At 43.3% G+C, this 24359-nt stretch overlaps 1 protein-coding gene across 12 annotated transcripts in view; it reads right to left on the reverse strand.

Moving 5' to 3' along the window:
• Positions 1-15149: 15149 nt before the first annotated feature.
• Positions 15150-24359, reverse strand: part of Lrrc49 (leucine rich repeat containing 49) — a 110936-nt gene continuing 101726 nt past the window's right edge. For all 12 annotated transcript variants that reach the window (XM_057766919.1, XM_057766917.1, XM_057766924.1 and 9 more), the window contains 2 exons: positions 22529-22682; positions 15150-15790 (listed from right to left, as the gene is read on the reverse strand). In XM_057766919.1, coding sequence (XP_057622902.1) covers positions 15587-15790; positions 22529-22682 — 358 coding nt within the window. In that variant the 3' untranslated portion in view covers positions 15150-15586. The remainder of the gene's footprint in view (positions 15791-22528; positions 22683-24359) is intronic.

Genomic DNA, 24359 nt, shown 5'->3' on the forward strand with positions numbered 1-24359 from the left:
GGCAGAGAGCTTGCCCGGCATGCAGAGCTGGCAGAGTGCTTGCCCCAGCACTGTATAAAGCCAGGTATGACCATGCACATCTGTAATCCCAGCACTTGAGATGGGGAGGTGGGAGGAGCAGAAGTTCAATGCCAGCTACACAGTAAATTTGAAGTCAGCCTAGGCTATGTGACCCTGTCTCAAAGCAAGACAAGAAAGGTGTGTATCATAAAAATCCCACCTTTCATATAGTAAGTGGTGGTCTCCCAGCACGAATGCTGTGTTCTCTATACCAACAGCCAGGTCAGCAAACAGGTGACTGAACATAGTTCAAGCCTGTCCCTGAGGGCCAGGATAGTATGAGCTACACAGGAATTAACCCTCTCTACTCTGTTCTCTCAGCCTTAGGGCCTTAGATGCTGCCTGTCCAAATACTTTACCTCCCTTGCCACATAACAGCACTGGAATAATTTATAGAGACAGTGGCAAGATTTTAAAGGGCTACTTTTATCCCTCTCCTTGGCAATCAACTCCCCAAATTAGGATACCCTGGGAATGTGATGCTACGAGAAGAAAAAGTCCCTGGTGCCAGCCAGGGGTAGGGCCTGTCTCCTACACAGAGGCTGACATTTTACAGACCTTGCCAGAGAGACAGGAGCTGAGAAAATGATGGGTGGGACCACATCTTGCCAAGGACTACTAAGTTATGCACACGCCTGGTCCTCCATTTAAACCCAGACCTCGTGCCAGGACATGGAAGATGGACTGTGGTGGTGGAGATAACACATGTGTCATTGGACATCTTTGTTTCTCTTCCCAAGGCCCCACATTGAATGCCTGCCCTTTTATGCCTTTTACTCTTAACTTGTCTACTTGGCTCACCTGTTGGGGCCAGGTGGCTGGTCCTATTTGGTTAGAGCTGCCAGGTTCTGACCCCAGCCCAGAGGATATCTTTCTGAAGATGTTTCACATTCGGTAGGGTGTTGTAATAGGAGCGGGCAGGGCTGCGTCCCTGGCAACCAGCCGCCCGCATGGCTAGCTTATGCCCCGAAATAATTACATGGAAACTGTATTCTTTTAAACACTGCCTGGCCCATTAGCTCCAGCCTCTTATTGACTAGCTCTTACATATTGATCTAACCCATTTCTAATATTCTGTGTAGCCCCACGAGCTGGCTTACCAGAGAGGATCTTAACCTGCGTCTGTCTGGAGTGGGAGAATCATGGCGACTCCCTGACTCGGTTTCTTTCTCCCAGCATTCTGTTCTGTCTACTCCGCCTACCTAATTTTCTGTCCTATCAGGGCCAAGCAGTTTTCTTTATTAATTAACCAATTAAAGCAACAGATAAATACAAGACCCACCCCCATCAGTAGGGTCTGGCCTGTACCTGTGCCATGCTCCAAAGAAGTCCATTAGAATAGTGGCTACCCAAATCTGCTGCTCCATTTCAGCATGGGGAGACATGTGTAAGCCCTTGACATCTGAAGATGGACAGGTGAGCATTTCAAAGCCAAATCTTTGGGTTGTTCTTGTTGCAGAATAATTTCTTCATATTAATATGGACTTCTATCATTTGGCATTTGATCAGGCAACCAGGTTAAAATGGATTCATTGCCTGACTTCAGGGACTAGATCAGAGGTGCTTGACTCTAATGACACCAATGGCCAAAATTTGGTCCTCAAATGTGATAGGCAGAAGAATCACTATGGGAGCCTGTTCAAAGTCTGGAATGGAGACAGGCGACTAAAACTTAGGACTTCACATACTCATCAAAAAGCAATTCCCTGGGCTAGGCATTTCCAGGTCAGTCTTCAAGAAAATATTTCCCAGGGTAACAAATAAGTCTTTGCTAACCTTTAGGTAAATGTCTTGCCAATCTGGAATGGTCTGTTGCTTGCGTTAGGCGTAGGTCCATGAAAGTCACCATCACCAACATAAGTTCTCAGGACAGGTATCTAGTTGATGTGGGATTCCCGTCTGTATGTTGTGAATCTCATTGGTTAATAAAGGAATTGCTTTGGGCCTATAGCAGAGCTATAGGGGAACAGAGCTAGGTGGGGCAAACAAAACAGAATGCTGAGAAAAAGGAGGAGGAGGAAGAGAGAAGCCATGGAGCCCCAACCGGAGACAGATTCTGGGAACTTTGAGACAGATGCTGGGAACTTTGCTGGTAAGCCACTGCCATGTGGCAATACACAGATTAATAGAAATGGGTTAAATTATTATATAAGAGCCAATAAGAAGCTAGAGATAATGGACCAAGCAGTGATTTAAATAATATGGTTTCTGTGTGATTATTTTGGTTCTGGGCAGCCAGAATGAACAAGCAGCCCCCTTCAAAACCTAGTCACTGTGAATGTGATGGGCAGAGCTGATGTTGACCTGTGATGAGCCTCACACCTTACTTAGTGCACAAGGTATCTTTGTAAATCTGTTAAGAAATCTAAAGTTCAGGCTAGAGAGATGGCTTAGTGGGTAAAAGCACTGGCTATGCAAACATGAGGGCCCGAGTCTGAAACCCCAGCACTTATATAAAATCAGGCCTGGCTTTGTTTTTGTTTTTTTGGTTTTTTTTGTTTTTTTTTTGTTGTTGTTGTTGTTTTGTTTTTTTTTTTTTTTTTGGATTTTCGAGACAGGGTTTCTCCGTAGCTTTTTTGGTTCCTGTCCTGGAACTAGCTCTTGTAGACCAGGCTGGCCTCGAACTCACAGTGATCCACCTGCTTCTGCCTCCCGAGCGCTGGGATTAAAGGCATGCACCACTACCGCCCGGCTCAGGCCTGGCTTTGTATGCCTATAACACTACCACTGGGGAGCAGTGACAGGCGTATCCAAGGTGCTCACTGGCTAGCCATCCTAGCTAAAATGGTGAACCCCAAGTTCAGCGAGAACATCTCATGGATTCAAGGAAGAGACTGATGGGGAAAGGCAAGCAGTATAATCCTCTGGTCTTATGTATCTGACAGTTGGGTATATGCATAAAGACACATGCATCTACATACACATGTACACACACACACATTCACACACACATGCACCATCTCACACAAGACCCAACAATAATGACAAGGAGATTTTATGCATTATGGTGGACCTTCCAATTCTTAAAGAATAGAGAGAAGGAAGAAGAGAGGGAGAGAGAGAGAGAGAGAACCAGGGTAATGCCCCACCCCATCTTCGCAGAGGCATTTCCAGCATTTGGTGCACGTGCTTTGCATTTTTGTTCTCTTCTGCTTTATGGCTCTTTCATCACACTTAATGACTTCCATCTCTGGCCACCGCAATACCCATGAAGTCTTCTTATCTAGTATCAAGAGTACATACTTTTCCTTTTCTGCTCTCTTTGTTGTGCACACATGGTGACTTTGATAAGATGGAACAATTGGCTGCCAGGCAGGGCCACCATGAGATTTTTCTGAATGCTCTTTGATGCTGGCTTCTAAAGGTCTGGGCTTGACATCTGGGAGATAAACAGGCTGGCAGCACAGAGGGGTTGGAACAGCAGGATGTAAAGATGCTGTCCTGGTTAGTTTTTTCTTTTGTTAACACAAGCTCGAGTCATCTAAGAAGAGGGACTCTAACTGGCCCATATGTGAGCCTATGCAAGCACTTACTTTTGGTTAATAATTAATATGGGAAGGACATCCCACTGTGGGGGGGGGCAGATCACTGTGGGCGGTGCTACCTTTGGCAAGGGGTCCTCAGGTGAGTAAGAAAGCAGGTTGATGGAGCCATGAGTAGTAAGTCATGAGCATGTTCCTCCATAGCCTCTGCTTCGGTTCCTGCCCTGAGTTCCTCAGATGATGGGCTATGCTGGGACTGTAAAGAGAGAAAAAAGCCCTTTCCTCCCCAAGTTGTTTCTGGTCATGGTGTTTAATTACAGCAACAGAAACTAAGATGCTGAGAGTGGAGTATGAGACTGTCTCTGAGATGGGATTGTCTACAATGCCTGGGTAAAGCCTTAGTAGTCATCCGATATTTTACTCACTCCTGGAGACAGAACAACAAAGGAGAAGAGACAGTCCAAGGAAACTTAGACCACAAGGCCAGGTAACTAGAAAATTGTAATTAACACAGTGAAAGAATGCAGGACACTGCCTACATGCTGATGAAGGTCTCTCATCCAGACCAGTCTCAGTATGGTTCACTGGACAGCAGAACAGAAGGAAACACTACAAAATGGTCAATGGTAATTTTCAAAAATGATAGCAACTGGATGATGTTATATGCCTATAACCCCAGCACTTGGGTTGTAGAGTCAGAATGGCTAGCAGTTCAAAGTCACCCTTGGCTATATAAGGAATTTGAGGCCAGCCCAGGCTACATGGGACCTGTCTCAGAAAACACAACACAACACAAACAAAAAACTGGCTGCCGAAGTAGTGTGACAGAGAGACTTTGATCTTTGCTGGGAGCTAAGCTTCTATATGACTCCTGAGATAGATCATAAAGATGGTAAAGTTTGGGTCACTTGCTCTTGGAACTCAGTCACCATGCTAGGAAGCCCAAGAAGTCAGTAAGAGAGTTTGTTTTAGGTGACAGTAACACAGAGATTCCAGCTGGTAGCCAGTAGCAATCACTGTGTGATTAAAGATGATTCTAGACCCCAGCCTTTCTATCTTCCTTGACAAGGCCCCGTACATCAGTTAGTAGATCTGGAGTTTCGCAGCAGAGAGAGATTCAAGCATGGTAGAGCCTGGCTCCTTCTCACGGCTCCAATCACTCAGCTCTCCCTTTCCCTTGTGTTACTGCAGTAGCTGCAGGGGCCACTGCTTCTGTGTTTGCACACTCCACATTCAGAGTGCTCTCCTGCTATTCCCAACTGCACAGACCAAGCAGGAAAAACACAGTCTGTACTTCTCTCTGATTGAACCTACTTGATGGGATGGTGAGATAGCTCAGCAGGGGGTAGGGACCTGACGCCAAATCTGATGACCTGAGCGTAATGCCTGGGACCTATATGGCGGAGGGATAAAGCTGACTGTTCCACATTGTTCTACACCTTCCATATGTGTGCTGGCACGCACCCGCACCCAGACAAAAGAAATGAAATTAGACTTACTGGGGTCAATAGCTGGCTTAGGTCTTCCCAAATGTCACAGTTCTGGAGGCAGTGGGACCCACGAGAATGGAGCTGACAAACAAGGCAGACAAAGTCTCACATGATAGCCAACTTGATTCATAGCACAAGATAACTTACACTGAGGGTTAAGCAGTGTCACCCGAGTAAAGTGTACAATCACAAGGACAAGCCATATGTAGCAAAAACATGTTTTTTCTATAGAGACATATAGACAAATAACAATGGCCAGTTGTAACAAATCATCTGAAGTAAACTCAGTCCTATCCACCACATCTGGGAGGGGCACAACAGCTGGTTTCAAGAACAACCCTGTGTCTTGAGGTCACAGACTCTCAGGATTCTTGGCCCACGACTGCATTCTTGGACTATGTCCAGATGCACACGGCTGGAGCAGGAAGAAGCCAGTCAAAGTCCATCCCTAGAGCTAGGACGTGAAGCCAAGCCACCAACCAAATTTCTGCTACCCTGGTAGTGGAGACTATTAGAACACCAACCACAAGAAGACAAAGACACGCGTCAACATGTATATTTACCAATCATTTTCTTCAGGCCACTGCTGTGTGACCAGAATGCACAATTGCAGGTTAGTGATTCTATGGAAAGTTTGGGCCTCGGGGGCTGGAGAGATGGCTCAGCAGCTAAGAGCATGGGCTGCTCTTCTAGATGACCCAGATTTGACTCTCAGCACCCACATGGCTCCTCACAACCATCCATAACTCCAGTTCCAGGGTATCTATTGCCATCTTCTGACCCCCACAGGTACCAGGCACACAGATGGTATACAGTCAAAAATACTCATACACATTAAAAGATAAATGCTTTTTAAAATTGGGTTTGATTTAACTAGTGACCTTTTACCTCTAGCTCTTATGTATTATGCAGCCACTCTGAGTGCTACATTATTATCAGACAAAGCACAAATTGGTAAATAAATTTAATTTTTCCAGAACAAACAAAGCACACCACTTTACCATATGAGACAGATAAACTCTACTACCAAAGGCAGAGCAAGGCTAATACAGCTGAAGCATTGAGATTTCATTCCCCAGAATAAACCAGGTCCAAGCCTTATCGCTATCTACAAGGTATAAGCTGGCCGTAAACAGAATGATGAATGTTTTGCTGGATGGAAAGCTGGAATTCCTCTATCAGTTGCTGTCATTGGGTGTTGCATAACATTGTTGGCACTCGAGGGGGAGCCCAGACACTCTCACGTGTACCTACAGGCAGATGTTTGTGGTTGTGCAGAGTTCAGACTGGAACTTGGCAATCTGTGTGGCACGTAAGTGGGGAGGAGAGTCAGTGACCATCTTCTCCAGAGAAACCTTGGACTGCAGAACTTTCGTCTTCTGTTTAGTTGATGCCAATTGTGTGATGTAAGCTAAAAATGAGGCCTTTAGGTACTTGTGATTGGCTGAATATCAGCTATGTTTCCAGGCAAGAAAGCTGTTGACATTAACAAAAGGGATCTAGTCCACTCATTTTACAGAGAAAACACTGGTTTGTACTCTTAGTGTGTGTGTGTGTGTGTGCACATGTACACATGGATGCATGTGCACATGGAAAACAAAGGTCAACAGTGTCTTCCTCAATTGCTCTACACCTTAAATTCTGAGATGCAGTCTTTCACTGAACCTGTAATTCACTGATTTGGCTGGACTGGATGGAAGTCCCAGGAAGTCTCCTGTCTCTGTCTCCCCAGTGCTGGGATTACAGACATACATCACTACTACACACAACTTTTATATGGGTTCGGGGCTGGGGGATCTGGACTCAGGTCCTCATGCCTGTATAGCAAACACTTCATCAGCCGAGCCATCTCCCTAGCTCTCAGGCTTCTATTTTCTTTGCATTGAAAATAAGATAAAACAATTGACCAAAAGGAAGTTACTGTGTGTCTGACTTTTTACCACGGCAGATGAAGAAAGAGCTGTGACTCAGGAGATATGGGGATGGTAAGGTTTGGGATCCTGAGGACAGGTAAGATCCAACAGCTTTGACTGAGCACAAAGAATGGCGTGTCCTACATGGCATATCTGTATCACCCCTATCCCCCGCCCCCCGAAATCCACACCAAGGCTCAGGGATCTGTATGGAAAAGGCAACAGGAAGACTGTAAGAGCCAGAGGTGGTAGATGTCTCCAGAAAACAGTGTCTTCCAGCCACGACAGCACTAACACATGTGAACTCACACGTGTGAACTCTCAGAGAATGTGGCAGCAGGCACAGGATCTGCACAGGTTCGAGGCAGACAGAGTCCCAGTGCTGCAAAGGGATGGAGGACAGAGGGTCCAACCTCTAGCAAAAGAGCTATTTGGTTTTTTAAATTTTTGTTATTGTTTTTATTGAGCTATATAGTTTTCTCTGCTCCTCCCCCTTCCTTTCCCCTCTCCTCCTATCCTCTCTCATGGTTCCCCACACTCCCAATTTACTCAGGAGATCTTGACTTTTTCTACTTCTCATGTAGATTGGATCCATATATGTCTCTCTTAGGGCCTCACTGGAGTCTAGGTTCTTTGGGATTGTGAATTGTAGGCTGGTTTTCTTTGCTTTATGTCTAAAAGCCACTTATGATCGAGTACATATAATGTTTGTTTTTCTGGGTCTGAGTTACCTCACTCAATATGATGTTTTCTAGATCCATCTGATTGCCTGCAAATCTCAAAATGTATTATTTTTTCTGCTGTGTAGTATTCCATTGTGTAAATGACATTTTTCTTATCCACTCTTCAGTTGAGGGGCTTTTAGGTTGTTTCCATGTTCTGGCTATGACAAACAATGTTGCTATGAACATAGTTGAGCACATGTCCCTATGGTACAATTGAATATCCTTTGGGTATATACCCAAAGTGGTATTACTGGGTCTTGAGGAAGGTTGTTTCCTAATTTTCTGAGAAATTGCCATACTGATATCCAGAGTGGCTCTACCAGCTTGCACTTCCACCAGCAATGGAGGAGTGTTTCCAAAGAAGTTATTTGTAATAGAGTTTCTTTGGTGGAGTATCACTGGGTACACTAAAGACATGTCTGGGACTAGTTGGCAAACAAAATGAACTCCATGTTATTTGTTGGTGGGAGGCGGGCAGGGTTTCTTGTTTTAGCCTTTTTTTTTTTCACTGTTGTTTGCTTGATTGATTTTGATTTTTTTTGGGGGGGTGGCTCATTTTTTGCTTTTTGAGTTTTGGGTTTTATTTTTTTTTTCTGAGAGAACATGAAGTTGAGTGGATTGGGAGGTGGGAAGGATCTGGGATACGAGGAAAAAATGAGATCAAAATATATCATATAAAAATTTTAAAGTATAAAATTTAAAACAAAGAAGTGAAAGTCCTTCAGGCTACCCTCTTAGCTAGTCTGTTCTTTGTAGACCTAGAGGAAGCCTGGTTCCGAGTGATCCTCAGGCATGTGATCTGGAGGAGGAAGCCTGGTCCTGATTGGTCTCTGGAGCAGCAAGGCTTCATGTCAGAGTAACTCAAGTGTGAAGAGCAGACCAACCTGGCCCATCAAGGGCTGAAATGGAAGATTAGTTAGAGCCGGTGGTGGCTCAGGTAGCACTAGGAAATTGGGCAGGGAGTGTGGGGAAGAGGGACAGGAACCACTGTCTGTCTGTCCTGTCAGAATGAAGACATGGTATTGAGGATGATCTCATACACGTCTTCTTCTGGAAGCATGTATACTGGGGGCTCACATTTTTCAATCATTTTGTTCATTTATCTCGTATACAAATTTCCAAATACTAAAGCTGAGAATTACAAAAATCAACTATATATAAAATCAAAAATCAACTGTATATAAAACAACTATGACATTGAACATGAGAATGTGATATATTTACAATAAATAAAAACGCTGTGTTACTCAGCTAAGCTAATCAATTCGTGTGTGTATACATTTATGTGTATATGCATATGGGTGCCAAGCAGATGTGGAAACATTTGTGTAGGGGTCTGAGGTCAGTGTGGGGTATCTTTCTAGATTGCTCTCTACATCATTCTTTTAGATAGAGTCCCTCAGTGAACTTAGAACTCATCAATTCCTCTAGCCTGGGTAGCCAGCAAGCCCCTTGGACCCTGCTATCTCTGCCCTCCAGACCTGGGATAGAAAGCATGTGGAACCATGCCCGGCTCTTACATGTGTGGGTTAAACATAGGTTTGAGACATCTCTCCAGCACAGATAATCCACTTGTAGAGGTATTTATTTTGGCTCATAATTTTAGAGAGCTTTGCCCATGGTCTGCTGGTTTTATGCTTTGGAGGGTATATTGAGGAAGCTGCTTATATCATGGCAACCATGAAGCAAACAAAAGACAACCAGGGCCCACTAACTCCTTCCAGGATGAGTACTCCAAAACCTCCAATTTCCTAGGCCCCATATGGTAAGTATTCCACTCTGTACAATCATACACAGGCTACCCAAGCCTTTAGCACGCCGGCCTTTGGGAGATAAAGGAGGATTCAAACCACAGCAATGCTTAGGAATACATTTGCCTCAGAAGAAACTGTAGCCTTAAAAATTATAAAGGAGAAGTATTTAAATACACAAATATATCATATAGCATGATAATAATCATGGTTTGAGAGCCTCTCGAGCTCATTGTAGACTCAATAGTGTCCCAAGTCTTTTAAAAAATTTATTTGCAAGCAGATTCTAAAATCCATATGGAAATACAAGAGACAGATTAGCTAAAGCAACTTTTAAAAAGAAAAACAAAGCTTAAAGTGTTAGAATACTTGTTTCCAAAACTTACCTAGAGATGCAGTAATCAAGACAATACAGGATTTGTGAAAAAAAAAATTAAAAAGGGACACAATAGTAATGAAAAAAGAAATCTACACAAGTACATGCAAGTCAACAGTGGGCTTTGTTTTTCCTTTTTAAATGGCAAGGCAGTTCAATATGTGGAGGAAACCCTTTGAGACAGTCTATAATGGAATAAGTGAGCTTTCACAAGCGAGGGAAAATGAAGTTGGACATCTGCTTCACACTGTTCACAAAGAGAATTCCAGGGTGAGCATGGTAGGAGCACACTGTCCCCAGAGTACTTGGGAGGCTAAGGCAGTAGGATAACCAGCTTGAGCTACAGTATTAAATTTGAGTTCAGCCTAGATGACCTTATCTCAAAACAACAAAAAATACAACCAATCTAAGAAGTTTAAGGTGTCATCAGCACAACTGTAAAGCTTCTAGAAGAAGGGAGGTGTAATCTGAAAATCTGTGGTCGGAAAAGCATTTTCAGAGAGAACATAGAAGTCACTCAGCATAAAGGCGTATGCTCTGCTACTGTATCTGGAACCCACAGAGGACTCACACAAATCAACACTGAGGACAGCTCAAGATTATATATATATATATATATATATATATATATATATATATATATATATTTTAAAAAAGAGGGTCACAGTCCTGAACATTTCACAAAGGATTTAAAAATGACCACAAAGCACCCAAAAATGCACCCAACAGAACTTCACATCAGGGAAAACACAATTAAAGTAGCAATGCAATGTTTGGGAAAGCCACATGAGAATAGCTCCCATTGTTTTGCAGCTCACAGCAAACATGGGTAAAAAAATGATGCAGCTCTCAGAGCCTCTACCCATTGCTTTTGCTGGAGGCTGTGCGGAATTGTCTAGCCACGATGAAAAATGCATGTCCATTCCTTTTCAAATTAAACTTGCAGCTACTTTGTACTGAAAAGTTGTGCTGCAGGAAAGGACTCATACAAAAATGTCTTTACCTGCCAGAGCCCCAGGCTAGAAACAGCCCAGGAGACTAGATAATCAAATCGCGATATATTTAGACCAAGCAACATAAATCAATGGATTAGCAATGCATAACACAACACACTGATCCTAAAGTGCTGTGTTGGGTAGGAGAAGCCAGTGCAGGAAGAGTGTATTCCTGTGTGGTTCCATTCCCAGTGGAGAATTACAATCATATTTGCTTACACAGTAGGGCAGGGGTTGTCTAGAAAAAACTGAAGTATGCAAGATGTTAATTATGTTTTCAAGTTGCACCAAGTTGTGTACTTAATGTATTCTACTGTATACTAAAGCGTGACTAATAAAAACTCAGAGACAAAAATTGGGGTTCAGCCTAAAGGTCAGAAAAGCAAAACAGTCAGTCACTGGCTCTTATCTCTACCTCAGTCTGAAATGGTGACCCTGCCTCCAGGAATCTCAGAATGAGTCTGAGGTTGAGAGCTGTCTCCTCCCATTTTATAATCCTCTGTAGTTCTGGAATTAAGGGTGTGCACCACTACTGCATGGTTTCTATGGCAATATTCTGTGCATCTCTAAAGTGTTTGAAGATGACCTGTCTATCTAAAAATCTCATGAAGCATGATTATAGACAGAAACCCAATTTCTGTTTATAATCATGCTTCATTATACTTGTTTGCTTTCTATCACTGTTCTAAACACCATGACCACACATTACTTGGGGTATGGGGGTGGTGTTTAGCTTATACATTCTGATCAGCCAATCATTGGGAAAAGCTGGGCAGAAACTCTAGCAGGAGCAGAGGCAGGAGCCATTGCAGAATGCTACATACAGGCTTCCTCCTCATGGCTTGCCCAACCTGCCCTTTTATACCAGCCAGGACTACCTGGCCAGCGGTAGCATCAACTGTAGTGGGCTAGGCCCTCACACATCAATCATCAATCAAGAAAATGCCTCACAGAAATGCCCACAAACTAATCTCAAGGAGGTAATTTCTTAGTTGGCTTTCCTTCTTGCCCGGGAGACCCTAGCTCACTTCAAGTTGGCAAAAGCTAGCCAGCACAACTGTATATAAACCATGTTTTAATATAAATCCCTTGTGCAATCTTTCCTCTGCATAAAAGTCACCAATTTAGTATATAATACATATACACAACCTGGAATACACACATAAACATACAATACAACCTGGCATACACACACAAATACACACATACACACATCTAGCATATATACATGAATATACACACACACACACTGGCATGTACATGAACACATACATAGAACCAGGCATATTCTCTCTCTCTCTCTCTCTCTCTCTCTCTCTCTCTCTCTCTCTCTCTCTCTCTCTCTCACACACACACACACACACACACATTTACTTTCACATACCTGTAGCTGGAATTTTCTTTGAGTCACCAATCAGCTACCAAATAAAGACAGGAAGACTTATTAATTATGAATGCTCAGCCTTAGCTTAGACTTTCCCACTAGCTCTTATAACTTAATTTAACCTGCTTCTATTTATCTATGCTTTGCCTTGGGGCTTTTTACCTTTCATTCCATTTGTCCTATTTTCCTGCTTCACCTGGGTCTGTCTGACCCACAACATCTCCCTGGCATCTCCCCAAGCCTAAATTCCTCCTCCTCTTTACTCTCCCTTCCCGGAATCCCTGCCTATATCTCTTCCCTCACTATTGACCATTAGCTTTTTATTAGACCAATCAGTTACCTTAGGCAGGCAAGGTAAAACAGCAACACATCTTACATAATTAAGCAAATGCAACATATCTTTCCATAATTAAACAAACATGATACATCTTTATATAATTAAACAAATGCAACACATCTTTGCAAAGTTAAGCAAATATTCTGCAACATACACCAGGTTGCAAAAACTGAAAACTCTGGTTGTCAGTGATGGGAGCAGAATTTGGTAGACATCCCATTATAAAGCAATGGATGATAGCGAATACAGCTGTGTGTGCTTTGGGCCAGCTGGTCCTGTACATGTGGTGTGCCACACAGCAACAGGATGTTCCCCAGGAAGCTCTTGATGTCCGCTAATGGGGAAAGAAACACATCAGAATCCAGCCCATAGAGGGATCACAAACAGTGATGAAAACAGCTACTACCATCAACAAGGATGGTCCTCAGAAAAACTGAAAAGAACATGGAGGGGAAAGAACTACATGCGGTTTATACAAATTTGGAAAATATAAGACTCAATTAAATAAACTCCCTATGCATTTATGCATAACAGGAATAGTAGGGAAACAGGAACGGATAATCAGCATGAAATTCAATACAGTGGTTACCTTTAGGGAGCGAAGGAAGGGGCTCAGGGGTCCTTCTCTATTTGTAATGTGTTATTCTAAGAACCTGAGGCAAATGTGGAAAATATTAAGATCTGTTATGCTTGGTGGTGGAGTCGGGTATTTATTTGAGATACTGTTAGGCGTGCATTTCTGCATGCTGAAATATTTCAAGATCAACACAAAGGAATCAGTGCCCTGACTGCAGAAATTTAGAGGTACCATAATAAGGAATTCAGTGTCATTGTCTCCTAAAGAAAGGATTCTGCTCCCCTAGGAGTGCACTTCTTCTCTGGGACACATTTATTCTTTGGAGCTTTGAAAGCACGTTGGCTCTTTCAGAGAAGGACTGGAGGTAGCCTGCTAGAAAGGGCACATACCAAGAACCAGGAAGACATAAATATAAGTAGAAGGTCGGGATCAAAGATAACAAATATTCCATCAATACTGGTTGACCACAGCGGTTGTGATCACGTTTCCAACTTGGCTCAGAATTTCTTGGCAACAGGCACTGCCACTCCATCTCAAGCTGACCCAGAGAAGCGGGCTAGGAAAACTAACCTTTGTTCTCCAAGGTTTAAAATTAATATTTTCCTGAGCAGTCTTCTCTCTATTTCACTTTGTATTTGCTTTGCTAACTAGCCAGCACCTCCCCCTCCTCCATCATCCCTTATTTCTCCTCTTCTTTCCCCACTCCGACCCAAGAGTATCTTACTAAACAGCCTCAGAGCTGGGAGAATTAAGGCCTGGGTTTACACAGAGGAGAGCTGACTGGGGCATGGTTAGATCTATCAGGTGAGCTTGGAATCACAGTAAAGAAAGAGGGGCTGGAGAGATGACTCAGTCTGTGAAGGGCTTGCCATGCAAGCATGAGGACCTAAGTTCAATCCTTAGTACCATGTCAAGCAGACAAGGATGAAGGTGTAGTTGCAATCTGTAATTACATCTGGAACCTCAGGCTAGGGAGGTGCACGGGGAGGATCCCTGAGGCTCACTGGCCAGCCAGTCTAGCCAAACCAGCAACCTCCAGATCCAATGAGAGGCCTTGTCTCAAAAAATAAGGTGGGAAGTGAAATCAGCCTCTGGCCTCCACACTCATGTGCACTACCCTACACGCACACACATATACACACACACACACACGAACACACACACACCACACAAAATATAGGAAGATGTGCATGGTTACCAAGTCTAAATAAACTTAGTTATAATCAAAGAAAGCCTAAAACAGAGATGTGACTACATTAAGAAATATAAGAAAAACAAGCACACTAATTATTTTAATATAAAAATAACACCTGTGGCTAAATGCTGATGGCTCCACATTTTATAATTTAGTTTAATGCATGCTTCTCTACTTGCCCTGCACTTCCTGTCACTACTCGCACTGTAGGTGTGCACTTGGACATTAGGCCACCATCTGCTCCTCCTCTGGACGGATTCTCCAAGCACCACAGCCTCTCATGGTGGTGAATAGCTTGTGGGTCTCCTAGTTTGCCCATCAAACCGAGCAGTGGTGGCACATGCCTTTAATCCCAGCACTTGGGAAGCAGAGGTAGGTGGAGTTCTGAGTTCAAGGCCAGCCTGGTCTACAGAGCTAGTCCTAGGACAGGCTCCAAAGCTACAGAGAAACCCTTTCTTAAAAACCTCCCCAACAAACAAACAAACAAACAAACAAACAAAAAACCCTAAACAAAACCAAAACCCAAAAACCCTAGACTCTTCTACTCATCCCTAATATTTCTGAAGGATGAGTACACACGTGTGCTTATTAAGAGACCCCTCAGTGTCAACGCCAGGAGGAAATGCCTCTCAGAGAAGTGCTTTACGTACGTACACAGCTGCACCTTCATTCTCCCCAGAGTCCTGAAAGCTAAGCATCCTCTTCCTGTGCTCAACTGTCTTCACATTTTCAGCCCACAGTGGGTCCCTGTAGTACCCTGAGGTACCTGAACAGGCCTCTTTCCATAGAGGTAGCTGAATAGCAGGCATCCACAAACAGAAGAGGAAGATAACCACATAAGACACTGGACTTGATTTTTTTTTAACTAATGTATTTATTCTTCACTCATAAAAAAGAACATATGCTTGGCTTTGAAATCATGACATAAAATAAAAAGGCAAAAAAGGGGGAAGTCTTGGCTAGAGGTTGGGAGAAGCAAGTCATGCTAGCCTGTCAGCACACACTGCGTGCTTGGAGCTGGAGCAGATGCACCAGTCAGAGTGGGAGGTGAAGAAGCATTCTGACCCAGCAGACAGGCCTCCTCCCATGGCCACTTGGTTTCCCAAGCATGTGTGGTCAGCATGCAGAGGAAAAGAGTCTTCCCTCTCTCCTGCCTTCCTCCTTTCTCGCCAGTGTGGGCAGCAAGGCTTTGATGCAACCCTTTCTAGTCTGTGGGACAGTGGTGTTGTCTCAACATGCCTAACCTGCACCTTGCCAAACTTTAAAAAATTGCTCGAATCAAACAGAAGTAGGAGCCATCCCTATTTCTGGTCAGTGATCTGCTGCAGGCAGAGCTTCATGTAGGAATCCTTGCTGCGGATTTCTATGACGGCGTCTCTGACCAGCTCAATGAACATCTGTGGCCACAGCTTCTGCAGAGCCTCATTTTTCATGTTGATTGCTGTGGCTTCCTTCACGAGGTCTTCCACATACATCTTGCAGAACTTCTTTTTGTCCTTTATCTCCTGTTAAGAAAAAAATGACATTAAGTCATAACTAATTCAAAAGCCAAAACTGGAAGAAGGTCATTGGTTAATTAATAAAGAAACTGCTTGGCCCTCATAGTTTAGAACATAGGTGGGTGGGGTAACAGAACAGAATGCTGAGAGGAAGAGAATGTGAGGTAAGATGCCATGCCTCTGCTCTCCAGGGCAGATGCGATGAAGCTCCAACCCAGGATGGATGTAGGCTAGAATCTTCCCGGTAAGCGCACCTTGGGGTGCTACACAGATTATTAGAAATGGGCTAAATTAATATGTGAGAATTAGCCAAGAAGAGGCTAGATATAATGGGCCAAGTAGTGTTTAAAAGAAAACAGTTTGTGTGTTGTTATTTCGGGGCATAAGCTAGCCAGACGGCCAGGAGCCTGGCGGCAGGAACGCGTGTGGACAACTGCATCCACAGAAAGCCTGAGAAAGCTTGGGAAAGAATAGAGTAAAGCATGTTTTCTTGGTAGCAGCAATTTCTCAGGTCTGCTCTGCTTGCTAGAGGCAAGCAAAGGCTCTCATCTAAGAGAGGCTTCCTGACTCAGCTTTAGCTGCAAAACCCTGCAGCTCATTAAGAGGTCCTGCCATGAAACACTTAAATGGTATTGATAAAAGCTGACTGCATGCTTGTTTGTTTTCAGCCATAGCAGGAAAAAAGTTGTGCTGTTTTATTTTAAATGCTGGCTTTCTGGTCTGTCCTGCCAGGGCAAACTCTGACTCTTTCAGGCAGTCAGTCCGAATGAGTGTGATCTATGAGCAGAATGCTGCAACTTGCTTGCTGGCAGGGACTTTGAAACGCCACACTGTTGTGGAGATAAAAATGGCTCCAACAGTACCTTCGCCATGAGGTTGGAAAGCTAAGAAATGGACTGGATCTAGCTGGCAAAGCCACGGCTTTAATCCTACCCTTATTGCTCAGTAATTTAAAGGCTCATGTCGTCAGAAAAAGAGAGAGAGATAGTAAAGAGAGATTCAAAAACAACAACAACAAAAAAACCCCTTTAAATGATTTATAGTGTGTTAAAAATATATGCAGCCTAAAAGTTAAAGTTCTTAAAAGTAAAAAAAGGAAGAAAGAAAGTAGTTGGCTGTGGTAGTACACACCTTTAATCCCAACACTTGGGAGGCAGAGGGAGATTGACCTCGTGACTTCAAGGTGTGGTAGCACATGCCTTTAATCCCAATGCCTGGAAGGCAGAGACAGAAGGATCTCTGAGAGTCCAAGGACAGCCTGGTCTACAGAGTTATTCCAGGTCAAAGATATACAGAGAACCTGTCTCAAAAAGCAAAAAATAAAAGTAAAAATAAACAAAATAGAGGTTAAAATAAAGCCGCAGAAAGATGGAAAATACACAGAAAATCTTTATACTGTATGCTATTATGCTCTCTTTGAATTGTTTGAATGCTGAGAAAAGAGCAACAGCTGCTAAAAGATTTATAAATGCTGCTGAACTAATCCAACATAGATATTTTGAAAATACCTTGACTTCAGAATTTGGATTTAAGAATACAATACTTTGGAAAAGAGATTCTTCTTTTGTTTTTACAGATGATGAGACCCTGTGGATTGTTTCCATCCCAATATGGTATGATAGACCACACCCTCCTGAAAGGTTGCAGTGAACACCTTGAAAAAATTACTTCACTCAACTGCCGAATGAGATGACTCTGGCACACAGGTTACACCATGAAAGACCTGATTAACAGCGCCCCCACTCAGCAGGAAGCAGTTTGGAGAGAAATAACTGCGCCCATATTCCCAAATACTGTTTATAAACATTCTTTTACATTTAAAGGGGGATATGATATAGGTATGAATAATTTGCATTGGTGTGGATTTTAAGGTCAATTTTGTTATATGTATATGTATTTCTGCTCTTGATTAAGGTATTGTGATTGTGTAGTTCATTTTTAAAATGTAATGTATAATTAGGAAATATAGGTTGTTAATGGATAATCATTAATAACAGTCAAGTCTGTAGTTATGTTAGTTAGATTTTCTAGATGCACATAGATATATTTTAGATAGACATTCTTCATATCTTTCAAAGACTACAGAATATGGCATTAATGTTTTAATAACTTAGGGTTTTTCATGACAATGAGATATGTCTGCTCCTGGCAGCACCAGTCTACTTCAAGAGGAATATGGGCATTGAAGAGAATCCTTATGGAGTCTGATAGCCATTTGGGCAAGAACCTGCTCTTGCCTGGACTGTTGCAGAAACTGGACACAGAGAACCCACAGAGAGAGGACTGCTGAACTTGCCTACAGGTAAGATGGTCTTTCAGGGTTCCTGATTCATGAAAGAGTCTGTGAGACATTCTGCAGGACACAGCAGATAGTGACTGAACTGCCTTTGAAATTTCCTGCTTCATGGAAATATCTCTGGATACTATGGGCCTGAAGGCTGAAGATGGATGCCCCAGCAGTACAAAGGAACTTTGGGTGACTGTCCAGGCAGCGAAATGTCTCTGTCATTTCTAGAGTTTGGAAGTTGCTTATTTTTTGTTTGCTTAGGTAATATTATATCCTTCTGGAGTCTTTCGTGGAGCTGAAGAATAGATAGATAGTTATAGTTTTCCTTAGTTATGATAAAGATAAAATAGTTGTAAATATTGTAATTCTCACTTGATAACTGTTTTGTTATATGTAATTTTGCTATGTTAAAGTTAAAGCCTTCCTTTTTTGTTTAAACAGAAAAAGGGGAAATGATGGAGGAAAGTCATTGGTTAATTAATAAAGAAACTGCTTGGCCCTCATAGGTTAGAACATAGGTGGGTGGAGTAAACAGAACAGAATGCTGAGAGGAAGAGAAAGTGAGGTAAGACGCCATGCCTCTGCTCTCCAGGGCAGATGCGATGAAGCTCCAACCCAGGATGGATGTAGGCTAGAATCTTCCCGGTAAGTGCACCTTGGGGTGCTACACAGATTATTAGAAATGGGCTAAATTAATATGTGAGAATTAGCCAAGAAGAGGCTAGATATAATGGGCCAAGTAGTGTTTAAAAGAATACAGTTTGTGTGTTGTTATTTTGGGGCATAAGCTAGCCACACGGCCAGGAGCCCGGCGGCAAGAACGCAGCCCGCAGCTCCCTCAACACAAAATAATAATTAATCGAATCAGAGAAGCTTGGAATAACCTATAGTGCACACCCATGCCTCTCCTGTCCTGTGTCTTCGGGCTAGGAACTCTTCCCCAGCAGCTCCTAGTGGAGAGTTCTGCTTCAGCAGGCAGTAACTAAGGCCTCATTTCTTTGAGGCCTCTGCGTTGGTTGAGTGGTGCTTTCCAGAGGAGTAAGGGTTGGGCGCCAATGCCAACCCTGCTAATGAGTCTGGGTTAGCTACTGTGTATAATCCTTATACACGCCCCACGCCTTCGAAAGAGCAGCACTCTCGCTCAGCTTCTGGGCCTGGCAGCCTGAAGATGAGAAGCTGCTTCTAAACACAGCAGGGTGTGCTGGAGCCAGAGGACATTTGGGTATCAGCTCCAACTTCATCAAGGATGCTAAGAAAGTTATCTACTGGGATTGGGGGATAGCTCAGTGTTGAAGTTTTTAGTCTAGTATACTTGAAGGCCCTGGGTCTGATACTCAACACACACACACACACACACACACACACACACACGCACGAGTACACACACACACAGAGTATTTATTTTGAAGGTTAAATGTTGACAAGAAATTTAAGACCCATTTAAACTTCAAACTCAAAACACAAACACTCTAAGATGGATAAAATTAATTAGTAAAAGTGATAGCACTGCTGAATGAAAGGGTTAGTGAGCAATCAGCCAGTGTGGAGGGAGGGGGTCCTTGAACTAGGCTGTCAGGCTGTCTTCAGGAAGCACAGGAAATAGGAGAACCCGGGCTAGGCACCCAGTAGGTCGTAGTTCCCCCTGTGGCCTTCAGGAACTCACTAGGTGACCCTAAACAATTCCTGAGCTTCCGGTTTTCCTCGCCTGTCTAGGAGGAGAACTGGATTCTTTAAAGTCCCTTAAATCTCTTTTAGATGAGGCAGGAGAATGGATGGATGGGTGAGCCTCAGGCAACAGGACGCATAATGAAAGGGACTGTTTAGCCTGATTTGTGAGCAACTCACCTCCATTCATTTTCCCAGACACTCAGTGAGCACAGGAGAGAGAGACGGCCCTGCTGCTGCACTGTGTAAGTACTTTTCAAGATGTGGGGTGCTGGGGGGGCGAGAAGGAATGCTGGGCTGGGAGTCAAGAGACAGTGATTAAGGGACTTGGGCAAGGTCTCCCAGGTAATAAGTGGTAATCAGGGCTCAAGGCCAAGTCTCTTGCTAGCTTGGTGCACATCCCAAAGTGTCACGTGGCTTCAGATTTCTCCCTTGCCTTCGAGCTTTCTCAGAACAGGAGCCTGCGTCTCCTCGGGTTACTTCCTCATTGCATTTTTATCAATCATGTCACTTTAATCCAGATTTTGTTTGCTTGATTCTGCTGAAGCTATTTCCGTTACAAATGACCTTGACTGCCAAATTTATGAAAAATCTCCCCATATAGTCGGTCACTTGGAGTGTTCAAAGTCACCCTAACCAAGGCCCTAAGATTTCTTCTTTTTTAAAACTAAGAAGTTACAAGTTTTAATTTTTATACTTTGACTTTTATTTGGTCTGGAGTTATTTTTTTGTTGTATATATAGATGGGTTCAGTATGTTTCCCTCAGCATTATTTATGAAGTAGACTGCCCCCACCAGTTTGTAACGGCTGCTGTGTGACTAAGTCTCCCAAATACACGCGGTGCCGCTCTGCCTCTGGTTGTTGTCCAGTTTGTCTAGTGCTGCCTTGCCTTGACTGTGACATTGCTCTAGTTGGTTCTTGTCAACCTGACACAACCCAGAGATATCCGGGAACAAGAATCTCAATTGAGAAAATACCTGTTAGATTGGTCTGTAGGCAAGTCTATAGATAATTTTCTTTATTAATGATTGACATGGGATGGCCAAGATCATCATGGGCTGTGTCACCCATGGTTGCTCTGGTGACATAAGAATGCAGACTAAGGAAGCCACTGGGGCAAGTCAAGAAGAAATCTTCCTCCATGGTCTCTGTTCAGTTCCTGCCTCCATTTTCCTGCCTTGAGTTTCTGCCCTGACTCCCTGGATGAAGAACTAAAGGCTGTAAGAAGAAATAACCCCTTTCCTCCCAAGTTGCTTTTAGCCAGTGTTTTACTGCAGCAATAAAGCCTTAACTAGGACACAGACCCCTACCATAGCTACCAGGCATCTGGCACAGCACCTCTGTATACTGAAGGTTCTGGTTGTGTCTGATAACTTTTAGGATTAAGTAACTCTGTACAAACTTGAATTGGAACTGCCTTATATTCACTTTATAACACAGAGTGCTTTGTCTATGAATATAAACTTTTCAGCTCTTTAGTGACCTGCAACACAATTTCAGTTTCCCCCACTAACGGGCATGCGTGTGTGTCTGTGCGAATATCAAACCCAAAGGTTAATGTCACGTGCTTTCCTCTAGCGCTCTCCGCTTTACTTTCTGAGGCATGGTCTCTCACTGAATCTGGCATTCAGTGATTCAGAGACTGGCCAAGAGGTTCCAGAAACCTCCTACCCCTGCCTCCTCAGTGCTAGGACTCCAGGTGCACACCACCATACCAGGCTTTGAACACTGGTTTGGAGATCCAAGCTCAAGCCTTCATGCTTGTGAGGCAAACGCTTTGCTGACTAAGGTGATTTCTGGCCCCAGCTTATACATATTTTTATGCATTGCCATAGCATATCAGTTGATTGCTTATTTTTATAGTAAATAGTATCCTATTTTAAATTTATTTCTACACTGGTTGTAAGGTATATAATTCATTTAATATTCTTCTGTACTTTGCTTTATATTTTATTTATTCATTTTTAACCCCCTCCCCCTGTGTGGTTTGGGTTTGTACACGGGAGTGCAATGCCCACAGACACCAGGGGAGTACATCTGATCCCCTGGAGCTGGACCTAAAAGTGGTTTGTACCAGAAACAAAGCTCAGGTCCTCTGCAAAAACAACATACAATCCTAACTTCTGACTATTATTTTATTTAAAATACCAGCTCCAAGTTGGTATCTTAAAAGGATCTTTGCATCACTATTTCTAAGTATCTGACTTAGCTTTTCTTTTCCTAGCAATTTTGGTGGATTTGGAGTTAATGTTGTGCTGTCTACCTTGAAAAAACAAGAGTTTTTCTTGTTTTTAGCATCCCTCACTTTCTCCACCTGTGCCTCTGGCCACCATGGCAATGCTGCAACCCCTCAATAAAGCTCACATAAGAAGCATAGGATCGCTCCACGCTCTTTGGCAAAGAAGCTCTGCTGGGAAGGAAGCAGCCATACATACAACTGGGAAATGGGTGGCACAGAGTGCAGTGCGTAACTAAACACCATAAGCTAAGCCAAGCGCTCTGGAGTGGAGACTCTGGCTAAACACCCGTGGTGGAGGCCTCTCTCCTTTTCTCTTAATCTAGGCAGATCAGGGCTGTGGGCCCTATTTTAGTTTGGATTTTTGACCCAGCTTTCTTCTAAACAGGCTTTTGTGTTGAGACAGACACCGGACTAGAGGCTCTCACCTGCAGGCTTGCTGACCTCCCAGTCCCCAGTCCCTGCTGGTACTGGCCCAGCATTATGTGAAGGAGGACAACCTCCAGTCCCATGCAGCATGGACTGCAGGAGGCGCTAGACCACACCGTACCGTACCTCCAGCTTCTCGTGGTAGAATTCTCTGGTGGTATAATTCAGGGTAGCGCGATTCGTGTTTTCTCCCATGAGCCTTTTGCTGTCGCTGGTCTCCTCACTGATAATACCAGGTTTTTTACCTTTGCTTTCTATTAGGTATCGGAATTGCTTCTTCCTGCAGAAGATGGTAAATGGGCTTAGAGTTACTTATGAGATTGTGTGAAATTTTTGCTGACTTCAGAGGGAGTACACATTTTGTTAAATGTCAGATCTGTGAGTCTGAGCAGTAAGTGTCCCAGTATTTCAACTAATTAAGGTATTTGATACACATTATTTGCTTTGTTTGAGACACGGTTTCACTATCGTAGCTCAGGCTGGACTTAAACTCTCACTCCTACGGACTCAGCCTCCTGAGAACTAGGTTTATAGGCTTGTGACATGCGCTGAGCCCCACCACAGCCTTTCGTTCTGTGACTGCTGATCATCAACACTAACAATCTCAAACATTTCTACAACGAGAAAAGAACTCTACCTCAACAGGAAACAATCCAAAAGGTGAATCAAAGCTTAAGCCAATGTGGGAGTGTCATATCAATCTGTTGCTTTCATTGGTTAATTAATAAAGAAACTGCTTGGCCTGATAGGTTAGAACATAGGTAGGCGGAATAAACAGAACAGAATGCTGGGAAGAAGGGAAGTGAGGCAGATGCCATGCCTCTCCTCTTCAAGTCAGATGCGATGGAGCAAACCGCCAGGTCTCAAGACATGCTGAAAAGCAGGCCTGCCCGCAGCTCCTCACTACACCAATTAAAGGTGCAAAGTACTGAGCCACACAGTCTTTATAGCTATAAGGTATGTTAGTTTGCTCATATAACCACATTCATAGCTCACAGTTCCTTTATTTGCCTGAGCTGTGTTCCTAGCTAGAAAATCAAATCGGGTGTGGAGTTAATTTCAGCAAAATCAAAACAGAAAGCAGCGAAAAACCCACAGGTGCTGGCAGGAGGCCAAGTGATGGCAAGAGGCTCTGTGGGACACAAAGGGACACACCAAAGAAGCAGGCGCACCACAGAGCTGTCGCCCAGAGTCCCACCCAGCCTCCTCCAACACATGAACTTAAGACATGAACCCTGGGAACAGGAACCATGGAAGAACAACACTAAATGGTTTGTTCTCTTGGAACAGAAAGAATTTAAGCTTTTTTTCTTTTTCTCATTTAAAAGTATATTGATGTATTTTTAGAAATTTGGAGAAGTATAAATTTTGAAAAGTATAAGGAAATAGTCTACAGCTCATAATTCTATATAAACATCTAGTGTGTGCATTCGACATATTTCAAGACAATGATAATTCCTGTGACTGAATGGAAGTCAGTTTGCTCAGCATGCATTTTAGGAAATGTTTGTGTAAAGAGCACAGTGAGTTGCTGGACAGCTGGATTAGTGCTCAGGCAGATGTTATATTATGTTGCCTTTCTGCATCCTTCACTTGCTTTTGCTTTACTTAGGGATCTTTCTTTTCTTTTCCTTTTTTTTTTGGTTTTTCGAGACAGGGTTTCACTGTAGCTTTGGGGCATGTCCTGAAACTAGATCTTGTAGATCAGACTGGCCTTGAACTCACAAAGATCCTCACAAAAATCCTCCCGCCTCTGCCTCTAGAGGGATTTTTCTAGGTTCTCGAAGTGAAGTCTCCTTCATTACTTTCTAGCCATCCTCATCTTTTAGTAAACACACTAAAGACAAGTACATCATTTCCTCTCAGTGCAGTTTTGGCCATAACCCACAGAGTTCTAGATGTTATATGCACTCATATATTTAGTATTTCAGCTTGAATTTCTTCTTCAATTCAAAAG

The sequence above is a fragment of the Chionomys nivalis genome, chromosome 4 (assembly GCF_950005125.1).
Source record: "Chionomys nivalis chromosome 4, mChiNiv1.1, whole genome shotgun sequence".
Lineage (NCBI taxonomy): Eukaryota > Metazoa > Chordata > Mammalia > Rodentia > Cricetidae > Chionomys > Chionomys nivalis.